Source organism: Pteronotus mesoamericanus, unplaced genomic scaffold, assembly GCF_021234165.1.
Source record: "Pteronotus mesoamericanus isolate MK-2021 breed Mesoamerican mustached bat unplaced genomic scaffold, CSHL_Meso_final contig_164, whole genome shotgun sequence".
Classification (NCBI taxonomy): Eukaryota; Metazoa; Chordata; class Mammalia; order Chiroptera; family Mormoopidae; genus Pteronotus; species Pteronotus mesoamericanus.
Window position 1 is genome coordinate 4,713,317 of NW_026555065.1, and position 20,189 is coordinate 4,733,505.

Genomic DNA, 20,189 nt, shown 5'->3' on the forward strand with positions numbered 1-20,189 from the left:
AAGAGCTGCTCTATGAGGCCAGATTTTTAAAACGTTCTGAGGCCTTATTCATAATCACTGTTCACATGGTGTTATCTGACATATATTTACTGAATACCTCATATTTACAATTCACTGTTTTAAAATTATATTTTATTAGTTATCCTCTTACAGCTGCCCTGATTTCTCCCCCTTTGCCCCCTCCACCCAGCACCCCCCACCCTCCATCACCATTCATGTCCATGTGTCATGCATGTAAGTTCTTTGGCTCCTCCATTTCCAATACTGTACTTTACATTCCCATGACTATTCTGTAACTACCTATTTGTACTTTATAGTCCCCTCACCTTTTCACCCATTCTGCCCCTCCTCCTCCCATCTAGAAACCATCAAAACATTCTCAGTATCCATGATTCTCTCTTCTTCTTGTTGGCTCAGTTTGTTTTTTAGATTCAGTTGTAGATAGAATTGTATTTTTTGCCATTTTATTGTTCATAGTTTTGATCTTTTTCTTAAATAAGTCACTTTAATGTGTCATATGACAGTGATTTCATAATGATAAACTTCTTTAGTTTTTTCTTCTCTGGGAAGCTCTTTTCCTACCCTTCGATTCTAAATGATAGCTTTGCTGGGTAGAGCAGTCTTGGCTTTAGTTCCCTGCTTTTCATGACTTTAAATACTTCTTGCCAGTTCCTTCTAGCCTGAAAACTTTCTTTTGAGAAATCAGCTGACAGTCTTATGGGAACTCCCCTCTAGGTAACTAACTGCTTTTCTCTTGCTGCTTTAAAGATTCCCTCTTTCTCTTTAACTCTTGGCATTTTAATTATGATGTGTCTTGGAGTTTGCCTCTTTGCATTCATCTTGTTTGGGGCTCTCTGTGCTTCCTGGACTTGGATGTCTATTTTCTTCACCAAATTAGGGAAGTTTTCTTTCACTATTTTATCAAATAGATTTCCAGTTTCTTGCTCTTTGTCTTCTCCTTCTGGTACCCCTGTGATGCAAATGTTGATACATTTGAAGTTGTCCAGAGGCTGCTTATACTATCCTCATTTTGGAGGAATTCTTTTTTCTTCTTGTTGTTCTGATTGGTTGTTGTTTTTTTTTGCTTCCTTATGTTCCAAATCATTGATTTGATCCTCGGTTTCATTCACTCTCCTGTTTCCTTGTAAATTGTTCTTTATTTCAATTAGTGTATCCTTCGTTTCTGACTGGATCTTTTTTATCCTGTTAAGGTCCTCACTAAGTTCCTTGAGCATCCTTATAACCAGCATTTTGAACTCTGCATCTGATAGATTGCTTGCCTCCATTTCGTTTATTTCTTTTTCTGGAGTTCTGATCTGTCCTTTCATTTGGGCCATGTTTCTTTGTCTCCTTGTTTTGGCAGCCTCCCTGTGTTTGTTTCTATGTATTTGGTAGAGCAGCTTTGACTCCTTATCTTGGTAGTGTGGCCGAATGTAGTAGGTGTCCTGTAGGGTCCAGTGGCACAGCCTCCCCTGTCACCCAAGCTGGGTAGTCCAGGTGCGCCCTTTGTGTGGGCTGAGTACACCCTCCTCTTGTAGTTGAGCCTTGGTTGTTGTTGGCAGATCAATGGGAGGGATTTACCTAGGCCTCCCAAGGATTGCTGCAAGGATTGGCTGTGACCACTGACCACACACCTCCACCCCCCATGGAGGATCAGCTGTGCAGGGGCAGGGTGGTGGGGCTCTGACCTAGTCTGTAGCTGTCCACTGGGTGTGCTGGCCCTGGAGTTTCCTGGGTGGTGCGGACCAAGATCAACCCCTGCCTGTGTTTTGCCCAGGGAACTCTGCCTGGGCTATAAAACAATCAAAGATGGCTGCTACTTATGCTGGACTTGGAGATTCCCAAGCAGTGAATCCTGGCTGGCTGCTACTAGTGGCAGGCCTGGGCTCACTGAGGCCAGCTGTTGCTTTTTGGAGAGGATTTAGGAAGCTGTGAAGCTTCAGCCAAGACCAGCCATTCATATGGTAAAGCAGCTTGGGTGGGCCAGTAAGTTGAGTGGGGCAGAGTCTCTGGGGATCTCCAAGGCAGGTCAAACAGTGTTAGCCAGGTTGATGGAGTCTCAGATATGGCACCAGCTTGATGGCTCTGTGGGAGGAGGTTTTTAAAAGAAGGACAGTGGCCTCTGCTTGCCTTGATGCTGGACACTTCAGTTCTTCCCTGTATACTACTGATGCTGTTCAAGTGGCTATCCTGGTGCTGGAGCTAGAAGGAATGAGTCTTAGTAGGTGCATCTGTGTGTGGTTTCTTGGAGAGAAACTGCTTGGGGCTCTAGAAGTTTCTTCCATCGAGTCCATCCCCACTGGTTTTCGCAGCTAGAAGTTGTGGGGACTTATCTTCCTGGCCCTGGGACCCTGGTCTGAGGGACTTGGTGTGGCACGTGGACTTCTGGCTCCCATGATATCCCTCCCAGATTTTTATCCACCATACATGAGGGTGGGAACGGCCTGTTCTGCATGTACACCCTTCCTTAGGTGTCAGGCTTCCATTTAACTCCATTTTGTAGTTGTCAGACTTCTTTTCAGATTGACTTCTGACGGTTCTGAATGATGATTGTTCTGTATTTTAGTTGTGATTTTGATGTGGCGTGCAAAGCATCGAGCCATGTCTGCCAATGCCATCATCTTGACCAGAGGTCCTACAATACACTTCAAGGAGGACATTCATTCACAAGTTGCCCCTTAGTTAAGAAAGTCTAGATTTTAGCTTCTTATAGCTATGAATTTCAAATCTGGAGGAAAACAGCCTTTTTTTTTTTCTTTTTTCTTTCATAATTACTTCTCTGTACCCAAATTCTGTCTGTTTTACTCCTGCAAATAGAAAACTGGAAGCTGTGGAGCCTCCCTGTGAAAAGAGAGCTAGGCTGTACCTTCTGTGACCTCACTCCTTCAGTCTGATTTGTCCTTGGGACAGCAGTTGCAAACAGCTCCATATGTGGCTTTGGCAGTAAGCACAGGAAATGCAAATGAAACCAGCTAATGCAACAGAGTCTGTTAGCCTGGCCTTGGAGCTCAGCAAGCCATCTTTTGAACCTATTATGATAGTGCACTTCTGGGCGTCCTTGGGAAAGAATAGTTTACACTCTGATCAAGTAATGGATCAGGGGCCATTCTTGGTCTTATATAGCAGTGGAAATGCCTTTGACACTCTGGTATTAAATAACTGCTTATTTGAACATTGTACAATGACATAGCCTTTCCCACCCTTTATTAGTTTCCTTTGAAGCTATTGTGCTCAGTTTAGTTCTTCAGTAGGGACTTTGAAAGGAAATGGAAACCTCACAAATTGTACTTTTTTTATATCTACTACTCATTGCCGATGCAGCTCTCTCATATTTTGGTTTTTGTGTTTCCCATTCTGCACCCCATTTCCCCTCTGCTTTCAGGTGAAGGTCTCCCACAGGTGTATTACTTTGGACCATGTGGGAAATACAATGCCATGGTGCTGGAGCTCCTTGGCCCTAGCTTGGAGGATTTGTTTGACCTCTGTGACCGAACTTTTACTTTGAAGACTGTGTTAATGATAGCCATCCAGTTGGTAAGTTGACATCACTGTTCTGCAAAAGGGTAGTCAGGTCCCTGTCCCCCACCCCCACACATGCTTCTGTTCCTTTTGGTGACTTAGGTGATTTGGTGATTAAAGTGTAGTGACACTTAGTAGGTGCAAACTCACAGGCTTGATGGCATTCTAAGAAGCTGGCTGCGACAAAAAGGGCTAACCCAGAGAAGTCACATTGCATCTGCTCTTTACTCTGTTTCGAGAATTTGTACCTCAGAACAATACCCTGCCCTTATCTAAAGTGGAAGTATATCATTTAGGTTAAGGAGAAAAAGGATGACTAAGTGAAGTTGTACAAATGCAAAAAAATTCCTAGATGTTTTATTTATAGGTTTGAAACACATGACTGTAAGGTGTTGTCATGTCCTCCCTCTCCACTTACTGTGACATCCAAGAAGAGACTGAAGATAGAACCGCTGCCCTACAATCAGGTTCAGAAATAGTGTGACCAAGAACCCAATTCTTCTTGCCTTCAGTTCGCACAGAGATTGACACAGCTGGAGGAGGCAGCTGTCTCAGCTCCTTCCAAGTTACACACTGTTACCAGTTTACGGATCAGTTAAGACAGTTTCTTTGAGAAGTTTGCCAGCCCCTCAGGGATGGTGCAGATGCGCATTTATTGGTCTGAGATAGTGATGGTTTCCTCCACTTTACAGCAAAAATTTGGAAATGTTGAAAAATTGACTTTATTTTTTTGAGTCCAAGTTCACATGTCTGTGCTTCCTTTTCTAAGTAGAAAAGCTTTGTAGATAGAAGTGAACTTAATGAAATTTAAAATAATTTTATGATTATTATTTTGAGCTATTTTTACTTTCACATATAAACTGTTACCTTTACCTTTGCTACTAACTAGTTCTGTTATATTGGTCCAGTATTAACTTCTCCGGGCCTTACTTCCCTTATTTCTGCTACTAAGAGAGTTGGGTTGGATAGTTCTGTTCAACCGAGAGGAAGGTGTGGGTAGGAGGCGAATGTGACGGTGGCCCCGTCTTCAACCGCTGCCAACCTATTTTGATGTCCTGTTTGGGACATCAAAATACTTCTTGCCTCTCAAATGCTTACTTTCTGAAATAGCATAAAAACACCTAATTCTGTTTATCACTTGCAGATTGTAACATTATGAGGTTTAGCTGAACTGTACAATCCCATCTTTTATCTTGATGTTTGTTATGTGGATATTAGTATCAGAAAATATTTTCTGGTATACAAGAGTGAAATGGCTCCGGGTGGTGAAAAAGAAATGAGCTTTATTTTCATTTTAATAATTAAAACCTTGGGCTGAGAAAAGAAATGTTTTGCTGTACTTTTCAGTAAACTTCTTTAGATTATTTCTATTATTGTTTCTTTTCTCTTTTAGCTTTCTCGAATGGAATATGTGCACTCAAAAAATCTCATTTACCGAGATGTTAAGCCAGAGAACTTCCTGATTGGCCGACAAGGCAATAAGAAAGAGCATGTTATACACATTATAGACTTTGGACTGGCCAAGGAATACATTGACCCTGAAACCAAAAAACATATACCCTATAGGGAACACAAAAGTTTAACTGGAACTGCAAGATATATGTCTATCAACACGCATCTTGGCAAAGGTGTGTTTATTTACTACTCCATGAAAAGGGCAGGTTTTTAAGACAACTTTTTCTTCCAGTAACACTTTTGTCCCCATTGTGCATTACAAGTTGTGGTTCTCATTGCTTCACAAGGTAAGTGATTTTTATACTTGAGAACTTAAAATGGTAAGTTAGTGACTTTCCTGAGTATCCTGTTGACAGCCTAAGGATTTTAATTTTTCATAAGTTGACCCTTGAACAACATGGGTTTAACTTCACAGATCCGCTTATGCGGGGTTTTCCTTTTCTTTTTTTTAAACATTTTATTTATTTTTTAGACAGAGGGGAAGGGAGAGAGAAAGGGAGAGAAACATCAGTGTGTGGTTGCCTCTCCCATGCCCCCGCACTGGGGATATAGTCCGCAACCCAGGCATGTGCCCTGACTGGGAACTGAGTCAGCGACCCTTTGGTTTGCAGGCCGACACTCAATCCACTGAGCCACACCGGCCAGGGTGGGGTTTTCTTTTTTGATAAATACTTTGTAAATGTACTTACTTTATGATTTTTTTAAGATTTTATTTATTTTTAGACTGAGTGGAAGAGAGGGAGAGAAACATCAACATGTGGTTGCCTCTCACATGCCCCCAACTGGGTATCTGGCCCACAACCCAGGCATGTGCCCTGACTGGGAAGCAAACCAGCAACCCTTCGGTTCATAGGCTTGTGCTCAATCCACTGAGCCATACCAGCCAGGGCTCTTTATGATTTTTCTTAACATTTTCTTTTCTGTAGCTTACTTTACTGTAAGAATACTGTATATAATACATATAACTTATAAATACATATTAATTGACTATTTATGTTATCAGTAAAGCTTCCAGTCAGCAGTAGGCTATTAGTAATTAAGTTTTGGAGGAGTCAAAAGTTACTTGTAGATTTTTGACTGCAGGCAGTGGACACCCATTACCCCCATGTTGTTCAGGGATCAACTGTACTGTTTGCAAATGCTTAGTTTCTTAGCAGTGTGGGTAATTGAATTACTGTATTAAGATCACATTTGAGTGAGTTTAGTGATGAGTTTGGTACAAGGGACCTTATATATGACATCAGGCTGGCATCTTCTTTGGGGTAGAATACATCGCTAAAAACATGGACTAGGCTTCTGTTCACTGTACATAATTCCATGAATAATTCTTTAAGGAAGAGCCTATGTCTTCTTATTCAGTGAAAATATATTTGCTTTTCCATGAGCCTTGCATTGTATTCAGAATAGACAGTTTGCACTAGTATTGCAAAAAGCTCTAACTGGGGCAAAAATCCTTCTGAGAGGAACTAGTCCAGGGAAGAGTATTTGTGAGAAGAGCTTAAAGAACAGTGGGAGGCCAGGTAGGCAGGCTCTGGGCCTCTCACCAGCTTCTCCAGAAATCTTCCCTTTTTATCTGATTTGTATATTAGTCTTTCATGGAAAATTCTGTTTGGAGACAAGGTTCCAAGGTAACTGAAAAATATATAAAAATGACCATCCTAGAGAGTGGACATATAAACAGAGTATTATTAGGTTCCACAATCTTAGATGGAGCTAATTATATCAGGTGTTTAAATATTAATGAAAGGTTGCCCCGGCTGGTTGGCTGAGTTGGTTGGAGTGTCATGCAGTACACCAAAATGTTGCAGGTTCGATTCACACTGTGGCCTCATACCTAAGTTGCAGGTTCCATCTCGGTCAGGGCACATATAGGAGGTAACTGGTATTGTTTCACATCAATGTTTCTCTCTCCAAAATCAAGCATTCTTTTTTTTTTTTTACTCTTTACCCAAGGATATGTTTATTGATTTTAGAGAGAAAGGAAGAGGGAAAGAGAGAGAGAGAGAGAGAGAGAGAGAGAGAGAGAGAGAGAGAGAGACATTAATCAGTTGCCTCCCTTAAGCACCCCGACCAGAGATCGAACCTGCAGCCTTTTGGTGTATGGGACAACACTCCGACTGACTGAACCACCAGGCCAGGGCTCTCTAAAATCAGTGACATGTCCTCGGATGAGAATTAAAAAAAACATATATTAATGAACTGTTGTACCCTAATAAGTATTTTTAAAGACTAAGATAAATAGCTACAAAGTTGTCTCATTGAGTAAACTGCACAGATATTCAGATAGTGAGTTAGTATAAGCAAAGAGTAAAAATAACATTTGCAAAGTAGTATGATACAATTTGAGCTGAAATCATAAATGCTGTCAGAATTTTTTCAGTAACCACATGGAAATCCTCACTTAACTAAATGTAGTATCGATACTTTAAAATTAGACTAGAAGGTCCTCTTCTACTTAATGTCAGTGTCACCTTGGATAAATTACTTAATCTTTCTGAAACTTACCTGTAAAATAAAGAATGATATTTCACAAGGATGTTTTGAGGATTGAATGGGTAATATTTGTAACACAGGTCTTTTGCATGGTGCTCAATATTCCCTTCTTCCTTTTTACAAGGAGACAAATTGTGTTGTAAGTAGTAAAGTCATAATTGCTTGGTTTAACTGACACTCTAGAAATTGTTGTTCCAATGTCTGCTTCCCGGTCTCAGCAGTTTGTGTTCTGGTTTTCTTCTTGTCAAGAAAGGCAACAATAGGTAAGGGGCGGGTGGGTATGTGTTATGTTTGTATAAGGTCTAGTGTAATGGTTAAGAAAAAGGGATATGAATCTTGACTCTTCCACTTAAAGCTATGTAATTTTGGTCAAATAACCTTCCTCCCTCAACCTCAGTTATTTCATCTATGAAATGGATATGACAATAGTACATTATAGCGTTCTGTGAAATAATGCATATAAAGTGTTTAGCGTAGTACCTAATAGTAGTGAAGACTCTATAATGGTAATAATCACTTACTAATTCAACAAAATGTTTTAAGCATCTACTTTGGTCAGGCTGGGTTCCTTCATCTCTTGTTGTAGCCATTTCTACCGGAACTTGGAGTTTATCTCCAAACTTAGACTTCCTAGTTCCAGAGTTTTTCAAGTCAGAGCCAACTTGTTACCACATTTTGTCCTTTCAGTGTTACAGAGAATGCATATAGGTGGTTGCCAAATGCCCTTTAAACTCTGGCCAGCGTCTCATTTCCATAGGAACTATAATCCTGTTGGTTTTTTAAATGTGTAGCATCCTTTATGTTGTAATGAAGAAAAAGAGAAGTGTATCTTCAAATGATTTGGAGAAATTTGTCTGTTACTTTCTTAATAAGGGAAGATGCCTCCTGAACCTGACATTACCACATGAAGATTAGCCACCTTCCCCACTGATTAAGCCCTGATTAAGGCAGCCAGCCCATTAAATACTCTTTAATAGCTAACATTAGGGTGAGAATAGTTGGTCAGCCAGCCCCTTTCCTACAATGTATGTTATATTTGACCTAAAAGTAGGCATGTGATGGATGTAAACCAGGTACATCTTTCTGATTAGTTGAAAGCAAGCCTTTATGGTGTGGAAGAATTCTCTGTCCTACTGGTCTCATTGGTATTGAAACCTTTTGTCTTTAAAAATGGAAATAATCTTCTTAAATTTTTTTATTCAAATAAAAAAATGAAAATATCTTGCATGAATAAACAAGGGTGTGTGCAAATACTGACTTGAACATATGTAGAATGTTCAAAGAAATATGAAAATACAACATGGCTCTGGTGTTCACTGCTTTTTTTTTTTCTTGAAAGTTCCTAATGGCTTAAATTATCATAGATTATTTTAGAGCTGGAAAGTGACTTTTCAGGTTATTAACCAGTTTATTTTCAATGAGGAAATTTAGGCCCAATGTAGATGTTGGAAGTCCAAGGGTTCTATGAGGGGGTAGCGGAAGGATGTGTCTGGGCTGCTTGTTGGGACACGGGTCGAGCACCAGGTTCTTTCTATTCACGCACTGTTGAAGCAGGAAACCACGGCAGCTCTCGGCAAAGACTTTTATTATTTTTAATAGATTATTTTTCATTGTATTTTTTCCCATTACCATTTATCCCCCTTATACCTTCTTTAACTTTCCCCCCCTTCCCCGCCCAACAATCACCGCACTGTTGTCCATGTCCATGAGTCCTTTTTCTTTTTTACTCCATCCCTCCACCTCCCACCCAGAGCTGTCAGGCTGCTCTTTGTCTATGAGTCTGTCTCTATTTTGCTAGTTAGTTCCTTTTTCTCATTAGATTCCACATATGAGTGAAATCATATGATATTTGTCTTTCTCTGACTGGCTTATTTCACTTAGCATAATGTTCTCCAGGTCCATCCTAGTTGTCGCAAAGGGTAAAATTTTCTTTTTTATGGCAAAGTAGTATCCCATTGTGTAAATGTACCATAGTTGTTTTATCGACCCATCTACAGTGGATACATGGGCTGTTTCCGTATCTTAGTATTGTAAATAACGCTTCAGTGAACATGGGGTGCTTATATGCTTTTGAATTAGTGTTTCAGGTTTCTTCGGATAAATTCCCAGAAGTGGGATCGCTGGGTCATAAGGTAGTTTCATTTGAAATTTTTTTAAGGTAACTCCATACTCCTTTCCACAGTGGCTGCACCAATCTACATTCCCACCAACAATGAAAAGGGTTCCCCTTTCTCCACATCCTTGCCAGCACTTCTTGTCTGTTGACTTATTAATGATAGCTGTTCTGACCCATGTAAGATGATCTCTCATTGTAGTTTTAATTGCATTTCTCTGATGATTACTGACATTGTGCATCTTTTCATATGTCTATTGACCATCTGTATGTCCTCTTTGGAGAAGTGTCGATTCAGGTCCTTTCCCCATTTTTTAATTGAATTGTTTGTTTTTTGGTGTTGTTTTATAAGTTCTTTATAAATTGTGGATATGAACCCCTTGTCAGATGTATCAGTGAATATATTCTCTCATTCAGTGGGTTGTCTTTTTATTTTGTTGATGGTTTTCTTTGCAGTGCAAAAACTTTTTTGGTTTGATGTAGTCCCACTTTTTTTTTGTTTTGTTTCACTTGCCTGAGGAAATATATCAGAAAAAAATACTGCTACAAGCAGTGTCTGAAATTTTACTACCTATGTTTTCTTCTAGGATTTTTATGGTTTTAAGTCTTCAATCCATTTTGAATTTATTCTTGTGTGTAGCATAAGGAGGTGCTCTAGTTTCGTTTTTCTGCATGTACCTGTCCAATTTTCTCAACACCATTTATTGAATAAACTATCTTTAGCCCACTGTATGTGCTTGTTTCCTCTGTCAAATATTAATTGACTACAATTAATTGACTGCAAAGGCATGTTTTATTTCTAGGCCCTTTTTTCTGTTCCATTGATCTATGTGTCTGTTTTTATGCCAGTACTCAGTTGTTTTGATTATTATGGCCTATAGTGTAGTTTGATATTAAGTAGCATAATTCCTCCAACTTTGTTCTTCTCTGTCAAGATCACTGGTGCCATTTGGGACCTTTTTGGGTTCCGTATAAATTTTTGAAATATTTGTTCTAGTTCTGTGAACTATGTCATTGGTATGTTGATAGGAATTGTGTTGAATCTATAGCTTGCTTTGGGTAGTATTGACATTTTAATGATGTTAATTCTTCCTATTCATGAACACAGTATGTGCCTCCACTTATTTGTAGCTTGTTCAGTTTCTTTCTTCAGTGTCTTATAATTTTCTGAGTACAGGCCTTTAACATCCTTTGTTAAATTTATTCCTAGGTTTATTCTTTTTGAAGCAATTGTGAATAGGATTGTTTTCTTAATTCCCCTTCCTGATAGTTCATTATAGGCATATAAAAATGCAACTGATTTCTGGATATTCATTTTGTATCCTGCTACTTTGCTGAATTCATTGATCAGTTCTAATAGTTTCTTTAAAATCTCATTTTATAATGACTAGTCTTTTCTGTGAAGGGAAAGAAGTTGCCGTTTTTTCCTGTAGGGCTGATCAATATTGAAAATGTGGAGAGTTTCGCCCTCTAGTGTTCAACTGACTAAAGTGCAGCCATTTGTCGAGAGAATTTTTTACCAAGGGGCCTCTTGTTACAAGGCATAAAAATGGAGAGCTGATGGGTAGGTGTGATGTAGCATGAGAAACTGCAGGGGGTGGTTTCTGTATTGACTCTGTTTCCTGGGAGATCTCAATTCACCTTGCTTTTTTAATTTGAGTTCTGTTACCGAACTCTGCTTTTGTCTAATGGCTTTTTGTTTTCAATTACATATAAAATTTATGGCAAACTTTAAGCCAGCCAAGTAGACAAAAGCTCCTGGTCTTGCTGTTTCATTTTATCCTTTTAAAGATCATCTCAATTGATGTACATCAACTCAATTTTATGTTACTTATATATCTTATCAGGGTGCCTTTCCAAAAACCTTCAAACAGCAAAATTGAAAGTTGCCTTTTCTTTGTTTCTAATCCTGTAGAGTACTATTCACTCTTTTTCATGCAAATTGCTCATGCTCGGTGGCCACAGATAAACTCGTGCTTTGGTATTTTGAGTTAAGCTAAGTAGCTATCCCTGCCTCCCTGCCTCTCTTGGGTTGTACTTTCTGCATAATGAAAGCACAGTCAAATTTAAGGTAGCCCCTTGTTTCTGTATTTTTATTTTTTACAAAGCCCTAAACTTGATTCTGAAAAATAAACACATGAAATGTCTGAGATGAACCATAATTGGCAAATTAGAAATGGAGGCGTGTACTACTTAAATTCAGTCTGACGACCAACGGTGGTATAGGATGTTTTCTGAGATGAAGTTATAATTCTGCAGTTCTTTATAATTTAATCATTGCAATGAAAAGAAAGAAAAAGCCAGCAACTTGTCTTACAATAAGCTCCCAGAATGCAGGGTTCCTGTTTTATATGCCCATTAAGGGCACCTTAGTAATAAATTTTAAATTTTTCTTAAGGTGGCTGTGGAACATGGTGCAAATGGAATGGAGCTGAGAGATTATACACTGATGTTCGATTATATCAAATTAAATTTTGATATTAGTTTTCTATTAATTTTTATGATCAATAGAAAGCACTAGCCATGTATGCCAGGCACTCTGCAGCTATGTCTTTGTAGGCCAAGCCAGAGTGGACAGTTTTAACAGCTTCAGCTGCTAGTCTGCTGCTCACTTTCTCTGATGGTAACCAAGGGTAATTGTAGCCCATATACTGAAGATAACATTTTATTTACATTATCTTACTTTCAGGAAGGTGACAGCATTGAATGAGGGTTACTCACTGTTCAGTGGTTTGGACTTGGTTTTAGCTTAGTATTTGCTCTTTTCACTGGATATTTACTTGCCAGTGACAGGTCTAGACAAAGGAGGTACTTTTTTTTTTTTTTTTTTTTTTGGTCTTGATTTAAAATACTATCCCTGGTTTAGATATACAAAGAATTAGTAAGCAGAGCCTTTCCAGAACAGAAGGGTTTCTGAACGGACCACTTCGTTTTGAGCCCCTTTCTACTTTTATAACTGCAAATGTAATGTGTGATCTGTCTTCCCTTTTAGAGCAAAGCCGGCGGGATGATTTGGAAGCCCTAGGCCATATGTTCATGTATTTCCTTCGAGGCAGCCTGCCCTGGCAAGGACTCAAGGTATCCTTGAAAGTGCTCAGTGGAGGTCTTTGTTTCAATACTCAGTTGTTAATGAAGGGGTTGCTGACTTGATGTCTGCAAGAAGTACAAAGGGGAAGAAGATTGGCTACAGACATGAAAAGCAGGGACTGGTTACATTAGTCTATATAGTAAATACTCACCTGAGGTTTGAAGCTCTCTTTTGCTCGTATTTGTCTATTTCCACTTCTGAATCCTTATTCCTTGTTTTTGGATTTTCCGTAATCTCTTCCCACATTCCCTCCCAGCCTTGGCAGTTCTGCTTTTCTCTCTGTCATTATGCCTCCTCCACTACTATTATGTAGCAAGATCAGTGTTCCCAGTGTGTTGGGGAATTTCTGGGACAAATTGATGACAGCAGCTCCTACACATTTTACCAGCAAGGCCAGCAGGTCTGGGTGTGTTCCTAGAGGGAACTGGAAAGTATTTGTTCATTGTATATACGCTGAGTGCTCACCTGAACTAAAACAAAAATGCAGGCTTAACATTGCTCTTCAAGTCTTTTATTGAATAAAGGTCTATACAGACAATAGCCATTCCTTGTGAAATATGTAGCTTATTGCCTTCCTTTGGTAGGTGTCAGTACAGTACATATATGTCAAAGTTAATAATTAATTATAAATATAACAATTGTAATTACTCTGTGTCTCTGGTTGTAGACTAGAAAATGGTAGGCTTCTAACCCATGCTAAGTCCCATTTGATAATTCAATGTGAGACATGTTTTTGAGTTGATTTATATCAACATGTTAGTATGAAAAGAAACTTAATTATTCGCTTAGAATACTCCTATCCCCCCTACCCCTGCTTACACCCTCTACCCCTGCAAAAGGGCAGAATGGTTGATTTTGCTGTGCTCTCTAGAACATGGGCTTGAAAAGTAAGGCTTCTACCCCTTCCTTTTGGGAAGATTTTCTTTCTTTCCCCTTAACTTCCTCTCTTAACATCTTCTCCATAGTCTTCTCCTAGTCATACATATATCTTCTCATTGAAACTGACAGTTGTCAAACATTTTCACATCCCATTTGCTCATTATATAAACAAACAATGCATTCATGGATGTATTATTTGAAACTTTCTCATGGTCCATGAATCATTTTAATGATAGGTATAGATCTAAAATTTCTCCAACTTACTTTAGGTTGTTATTACTTAAAGCCAGGTGCAGCAGGCTAAATCGAGAGCCTCAAGAGACTCCCTTGCGACCACATTGCTGGTCCAAGCCCCAGAAGCTCTGTTTATAGCTCTGAGCAAACCACACTTGGCTGCTTTGAGCCACTGACATCTGTCAAACCTATTTGTTAGCAATACCTGTATCATAGATAACATTTTTCCTTCTGGAACCACATTGTGGAATGGCATTGTTTTCTACTTTTTGTTCTTTTTTTCTATTCAACTTCACAATAAATATGATGTAAAGCTATCTATCTCTCTGCTCCCACTTGGATTAGCAATGTTTTTCAGTCTTATCATAGAGCCGATCTAATGAGGGAAAGGCTGAATCACTTTTGAACCCCAGTGGCCATGGGAGATTACTAAGCTTCTACAATTTTGATAATCTTGCTACACGATGTTTTTATTTTCTTATCCTAGCTTTTCTCATTAAATTTGATGGTGTTTATCTGAGACTACTAAATACATTGTTAAGTAAATGTTCCAGAACAGAGTAGATGTTTCATATATATCTGAATACCTCATCTCTATTACATTTCTTATTTGTTAGTGCTAGAGAGCAAAACAATTGAGACTATCTAAAAAATCCTGCCAGTTTGAGTGGAACAACTATTGTGTTCCCAAACACACTGGACCTCCCATACTTAGCACTTGTTTCCAAATAACTTTCTCTTTTTACTCTCTACAGGCTGATACACTAAAAGAGAGATATCAAAAAATTGGTGACACCAAAAGGAATACTCCCATTGAAGCTCTCTGTGAAAACTTTCCAGGTAAGATGCTTAAAGGACATACTAGCAATTGTGACTAAAGCTTTGAAGTAGGTGAAGACGTGGCTTGGAATCTCTAGATAAAGGCACTCTCCAGAAAATTTAAATTTTCTTTTATTATTATTTAAACCAAGATAAGTGTTGTCGCTTTCATTTGGTCCCTAAAAAACACCTGTGTCACATAGCCTGTACAATATTCCTTGCTTGGCCCAGAGCTTCTACCCATGGGAAGCAGTCAGTTAATGAGCATGGCCTTTCACCTCTTTCCTAACAGAGGAGATGGCAACCTACCTGCGATATGTCAGGCGATTAGACTTCTTTGAAAAACCTGACTATGAATATTTACGAACACTCTTCACAGACCTCTTTGAAAGGAAAGGCTACACCTTTGACTACGCCTACGATTGGGTTGGGAGGCCTATTGTGAGTATCCTTTTTCCACCTCCTCACCTTAGACCAGCACTGCCTCACCCCTTTACTTGCGAGACTTTCTGCTTAAATCTTTGAGAAGGGAAAAAACATTCCTTTGACTGTAGACTTTACATTTACCAATCTCTTCAGAGTGATGCCATAGGTTGCTCTTACTAGAATTCGGAAGTAGAAGTAACTACCTTTATATGTTTTTAAGATTATGACCAGTATGTCCTAAGATACCAGAATTTAAGCCAGTTTTTAAGAGTTTTTATTTGAATGATCCAGAAGCCAGTGCTAAATAAGCTGTTAAGGTGCTTGACTTCTATAGGAGTATAACCCAGCACTGTAGGACACTTTTGAATTGGCTCTTCTAGCCAGGGATCACAGGGCCGGAGAGCATGCTAACAGACATCACTGTAGAATTTTTTCTTTTTATTTTCAAAGGCAAGCTACTGTCTAATGGACTATTGAGGACCAACCTGTATCCCTTTTTCAGATAAACAAACTGAGAAGACAAGAAGACATGAAACTGCCCTTGGTGGCTGAAAATAATAATTACTACTATTCTATTAGAATTTGAATGGTGCTGTCTTTTGCAGAGGCATTAAGTTGGACCTGTTTTCCGCATTTGACTTTTTGTTATATTTTTCCAGCCTACTCCAGTAGGGTCAGTTCATGTAGATTCTGGTGCATCTGCAATAACTCGAGAAAGCCACACACACAGGGATCGGCCATCACAACAGCCTTTACGAAATCAGGTATGTGTTGGACCTTCATTGTTTCAGACATTCCCTTTATTTGTGGCTAATGTAAACACTGAAATTCTTCAGCTTCTCTGCTTAAGTATATATATTGAAATTAAAGACACAGGCCATGCCAGTTTTCACTGGTGTAGGGTAGCATTCTAGCATCCCTCAGGGTTTGTTTAATGGTACTGAAACATAGCCAGGTGCCTTACGTGAAGAATCTACTCTAGAGAACCTGGGCCTGTCAGAAACTGTTGGCTGAAAGGACCTGCTGAATATACAGGACATATAGGCTAACCCACTTTGGGTCTCATCCTCACTCCAGTGTACAGCTCTTGCCAACGCTGGCTTTTCCTTGCTGTTTAGAAGGATGGGTAATTTGGACTCCCAGCTGACCTGGGAATGAACTGGTAGCTCCACTCTACTGCTGTCCCTGTACCCAGGTTAACTTTAGACTTATGAAGGACGACCCAGCTCTGCTTTAGGCAACTCTAGAGAAGGCTATGACATCTCCATTTCAGTGTTCATCCCTAGGGAAACTAGTGATCTGGATGAGAGGCCTCTCTCAGCGTAAAGACAGAGGAGGCAAACACACAAAAATCTACAAACTTGACAACATTTAAGGAAAGGAGAAACTAATTAGGAAATGAATATGATGATTATCTCTGTATTATTTTGCTAAAAGAAAAATGAAGACCTCAGTAGATAAATAAGCAAAGAATAATAAATAAACAAACGTGTGCTTGCACATATACACACACATAATCACTATTACCTATCAAATCAGTGTGTTTCTCCTCGCTCCTGACCTCACTTTTTGGATTCACAAACATTTTTACAATGCAACAACACTCCTCTCCCAGATGCACATGTGAAAGTACATAGATTAAAAATAGGGTATAGAAATACATACACACATGTATGTACAGTGAAGTACATGCAAAATATAAATAGACTCACCAATAAGTCCATATGCTTGGCAAAATTTTTGACTTGGTGGTTAAGAAGAAGAAATGTATGTAAAGGAAGGAAATCTATGTATTAGAGAGTAGTTAGGCAAAAAGATGGGATTTAGCAAACTATGTACCCTAATTGGATTTATAGTTACATACTTTGACCAAAGTAGTTGGTTAAGAATTGTAGTTGGACAACAGAATACTGTCAACTTCAGCAGCTGTTCTCTCTTCTACCCCCTTTTTGAAAGCATTGTTGAGTACACAGTTAAAATGACATTCTCATGCTCATACATTGCAAATTGTTACAAATACTCTATAAAGTAATTTGATAAAGTTACTGTCCTGTCTGATAGAATAATTTTACTTCTTTGAATCAGTCATAATAAAACAATCCACGATATAGATTAAGTTACATGTAAAAAAACTATCGCCATGTCATTTGTAGCAAAGTTCCAGAAATGACCCACCAATCCAGTTATAAAGGAATGATTATGCATCCAGCTCAAATCCTTTATTGAATAAACTGGGTCATAATAAAAGTGACTCGTAAATGATATATGGCCACTTAAAAGAACATTTAGGAAAACTTGTAGCAACCTGGAAATGTTTATGGTTTATATAGTAAAGAAATCAGAATACAAAATTAGAAATCCCTAAAGATTTCCCCTCAGGAAAAGGGAAAATGAAAGAATCAATGGGAGGAGATAATGCCAAAGTATTAACATAATTAGTGTTGGAAGAGGTAGCGCTGTTGGTAATATTTTCCTAAACTATTCTATAATGAAGTAGTATTACCTTATAATGAAAACGCATTTACTGAAATCTGCTTTTTAAGAAAAAGAAAATGCTTTTAAATAGAAAAGATATAGAAAAAATAAATAAATAACTTAAGTAATCAGTGAAGTCTAATCAACATATCTGCCCGCTCATGTTTTTTGGAATATTTGAAAACTAAAACATGTTTCCTTTGGTTTCCCTGGTATTTTCTGCTTCAGTGAATTCCTAATCAGTGCTACTGTTTTGAATGGATTTTAAAAGTATGGGAACAACAGATGGTTGAAAACCTAAATTGCCAAGGTGGAAAATGAGGTCATACAGTATCTCAAAAAGTACAGCAAATTTTAATGTACTTTTAAATGGAACCTCATCTGAAAGGCAATAAGCTTTGTTTTGAAGAGTCGAATCTGGAGAGCGCCCTGATTTTTTTTTTTCCCTTTCAGGATTTTTAGTATCCCATGGCTGCTGAGGGATTGAAATTCCCCATATTAATGCAAATTTTACATCTCCTTTCCAAAAGGATTCTGAATCCTTGCTGGGTAGAATTCTTTCTGCCTTATGCACTGTGGGTAAATGGATTTCTAGTGTCTGTTAGCCTTTGCACTGTGTTTAGTCTGTGGTCTGAATGCTTATATTCCATCTCTAGGGTTGTTTTCTTGTGCTATTTATTTGTTTGTTTATTTATTTATTTAAGGAAAAAATGCAGCAAAATATGCCCCTTTTATGACTCTGGGGTTGAAAACTATAATTTTTTAGACTCTTCAGGTTTTGAAATCAGCAAATATTTTTTCAGGAACTTTGGTTCAGTGAATCTAGCTGAGGACCTACTATGTGATGTATATCCTGGGGATACCAGGATAAGTATGAGTCCTTGTCTTCAAAGAAATGACAAGCAGATAAACCAAGTAACCATATACTTATAGCAGAATGCAGAAACAGATAAGCTTCCCAAGTTGCCAGTTATCATCATCATGGATTGGAAGGAGACATTTCATCTAGTCTGAGTGTGACAAAGAGTTTTGTGAAAGAAGCTACATTTGAAATGCTCTTAGAAAAATTAAGTGGAAATGAAAGTCATTTCAAGTAAAAAAAGAAAATATAGGTAACAGCAACTTATCTAGTTCCGTTTTGCTAAAATATATGGTATGAATAAAGGAGACAGGCTAGGAAGACAGGTTGGAGCCATTTAATGAAACTCCTGGAATGCTGGACTGGAGAATTGGTACTTCATTTCAGAAGGGATTAAGTACTAAAAGCTTCAGAACAGAGGAGTGATATGATCGAAACTTCGATTTAGAAATCTTTTGGCCCAGAAGGTAATAGTAGCCTGACAGCCAGCATGCAGACCAGTAAGAAGATAATGAGTTCCCTTGAGACGTAAAAGGGCCCTTGATGGGCTGTAGTTGTGAAAATGAAATAGAACTGAAAAATGACACAGGGATATAATCTACCAGAAGTAGCAGCTCACATGGTGTCAGGATTGAGGGAGAAGAAGGAGCCAAAGCTGTTGCTGAGGTTTTAAGCCTGAATAATTAGGAGGCTGGTGATACTATTACTAGAAATGGGAAAGTTGGAGGAGAAACGTAGTTGGAATTTGAATTTAGGCACTTTGAAATACTAGCAGTGTATTTTGGCTGAAGATGGCTAATAGGCAGAGAATGGCTCTCAGAAGAAAACCAGAGAGCTATTTAGAAATCACAGCATGGACATGACATTGATGATGATGATGCTTACAGAGCGCTCTTTCTTCTGGGTGAATCTGCCCATCCGTTGTGTGGTAGAAGAGTAAGCCTGGGTGTTCACAGGCTCTGTTTAGTCCCAAACTTAGAGAAGGAGCTAAGAATTTGCTTTTAATTTGTCCCAGGACTTTGGCTATAGAACATTTAACCTTCGGGGGTCTTTCTCAAATACAAGTCTTGTAAGGGTAGAGATTTTTGTTGTTGTGTTCACTGCTGTATTTCCAATACCTAAAACAATGTCTGGAATAGTAGGCATTTGATTAGTAATGGTTTGAGTGAATGAATAAATCTGTAAAAGGAGGAACATGGGTGAAGTCAGATGTTTAAGATACAGATTTTCATTTAATCTCCAATGGAAAAGAAATTTGAAGCTTTTCTTCTTACTTGTTTTCTATTTCTACAAAGAGCCATTCTGCCTCACTTGGCAGCCAGAATAGGGCTAGATTGTCTGCTCAAGGAAAAGGTGTAAAAAAACACAGCAGGCTTTTGATGCAAAATATGTTCAGGCAATTGTATTAATTTTCAATCACAATGAGAATTTTCAGGGAAAAATTGCTTTGCTGGTAGAGGTTGTAGGTATATTGAATTGAGTACTGTTTGGTTTCTAAATGAAGTAATAGATTTCAAAGAACTGCATTTAAACTCACCTGTGTCAGATCTGCCTTTTAAAACTATTATAATATCAAATTCTTAACAATTTTTGAATATTAATTTCACCCAGCTAGAAAACTATAATTAAATCATGAGGTTGAATAGAATAAATATTCCTAAAAACTAGATCCATTCAGAAAGATTCCAATGCTTTAGTCTTTTCTGTCATTTTTGCCCTGACTATTTGTCTTTTCCCAGTTTGAAAGACTAAATCTTTTCATGGTTTTGGTTCTCTGAAGAACTCTGCATCCTCAGGAAGGGGACAAAAACGTTCATGCTCCTACTTAT

The 20,189-nt window shown here is 38.5% G+C and overlaps 1 protein-coding gene across 1 annotated transcript in view; it reads left to right on the forward strand.

Moving 5' to 3' along the window:
* Positions 1-20,189, forward strand: part of CSNK1G1 (casein kinase 1 gamma 1) — a 158,225-nt gene that overhangs the window by 115,108 nt on the left and 22,928 nt on the right. The window contains exons 5-10 of the mRNA XM_054565295.1: positions 3,383-3,534; positions 4,913-5,147; positions 12,573-12,658; positions 14,537-14,621; positions 14,893-15,041; positions 15,686-15,790. Coding sequence (XP_054421270.1) covers positions 3,383-3,534; positions 4,913-5,147; positions 12,573-12,658; positions 14,537-14,621; positions 14,893-15,041; positions 15,686-15,790 — 812 coding nt within the window. The remainder of the gene's footprint in view (positions 1-3,382; positions 3,535-4,912; positions 5,148-12,572; positions 12,659-14,536; positions 14,622-14,892; positions 15,042-15,685; positions 15,791-20,189) is intronic.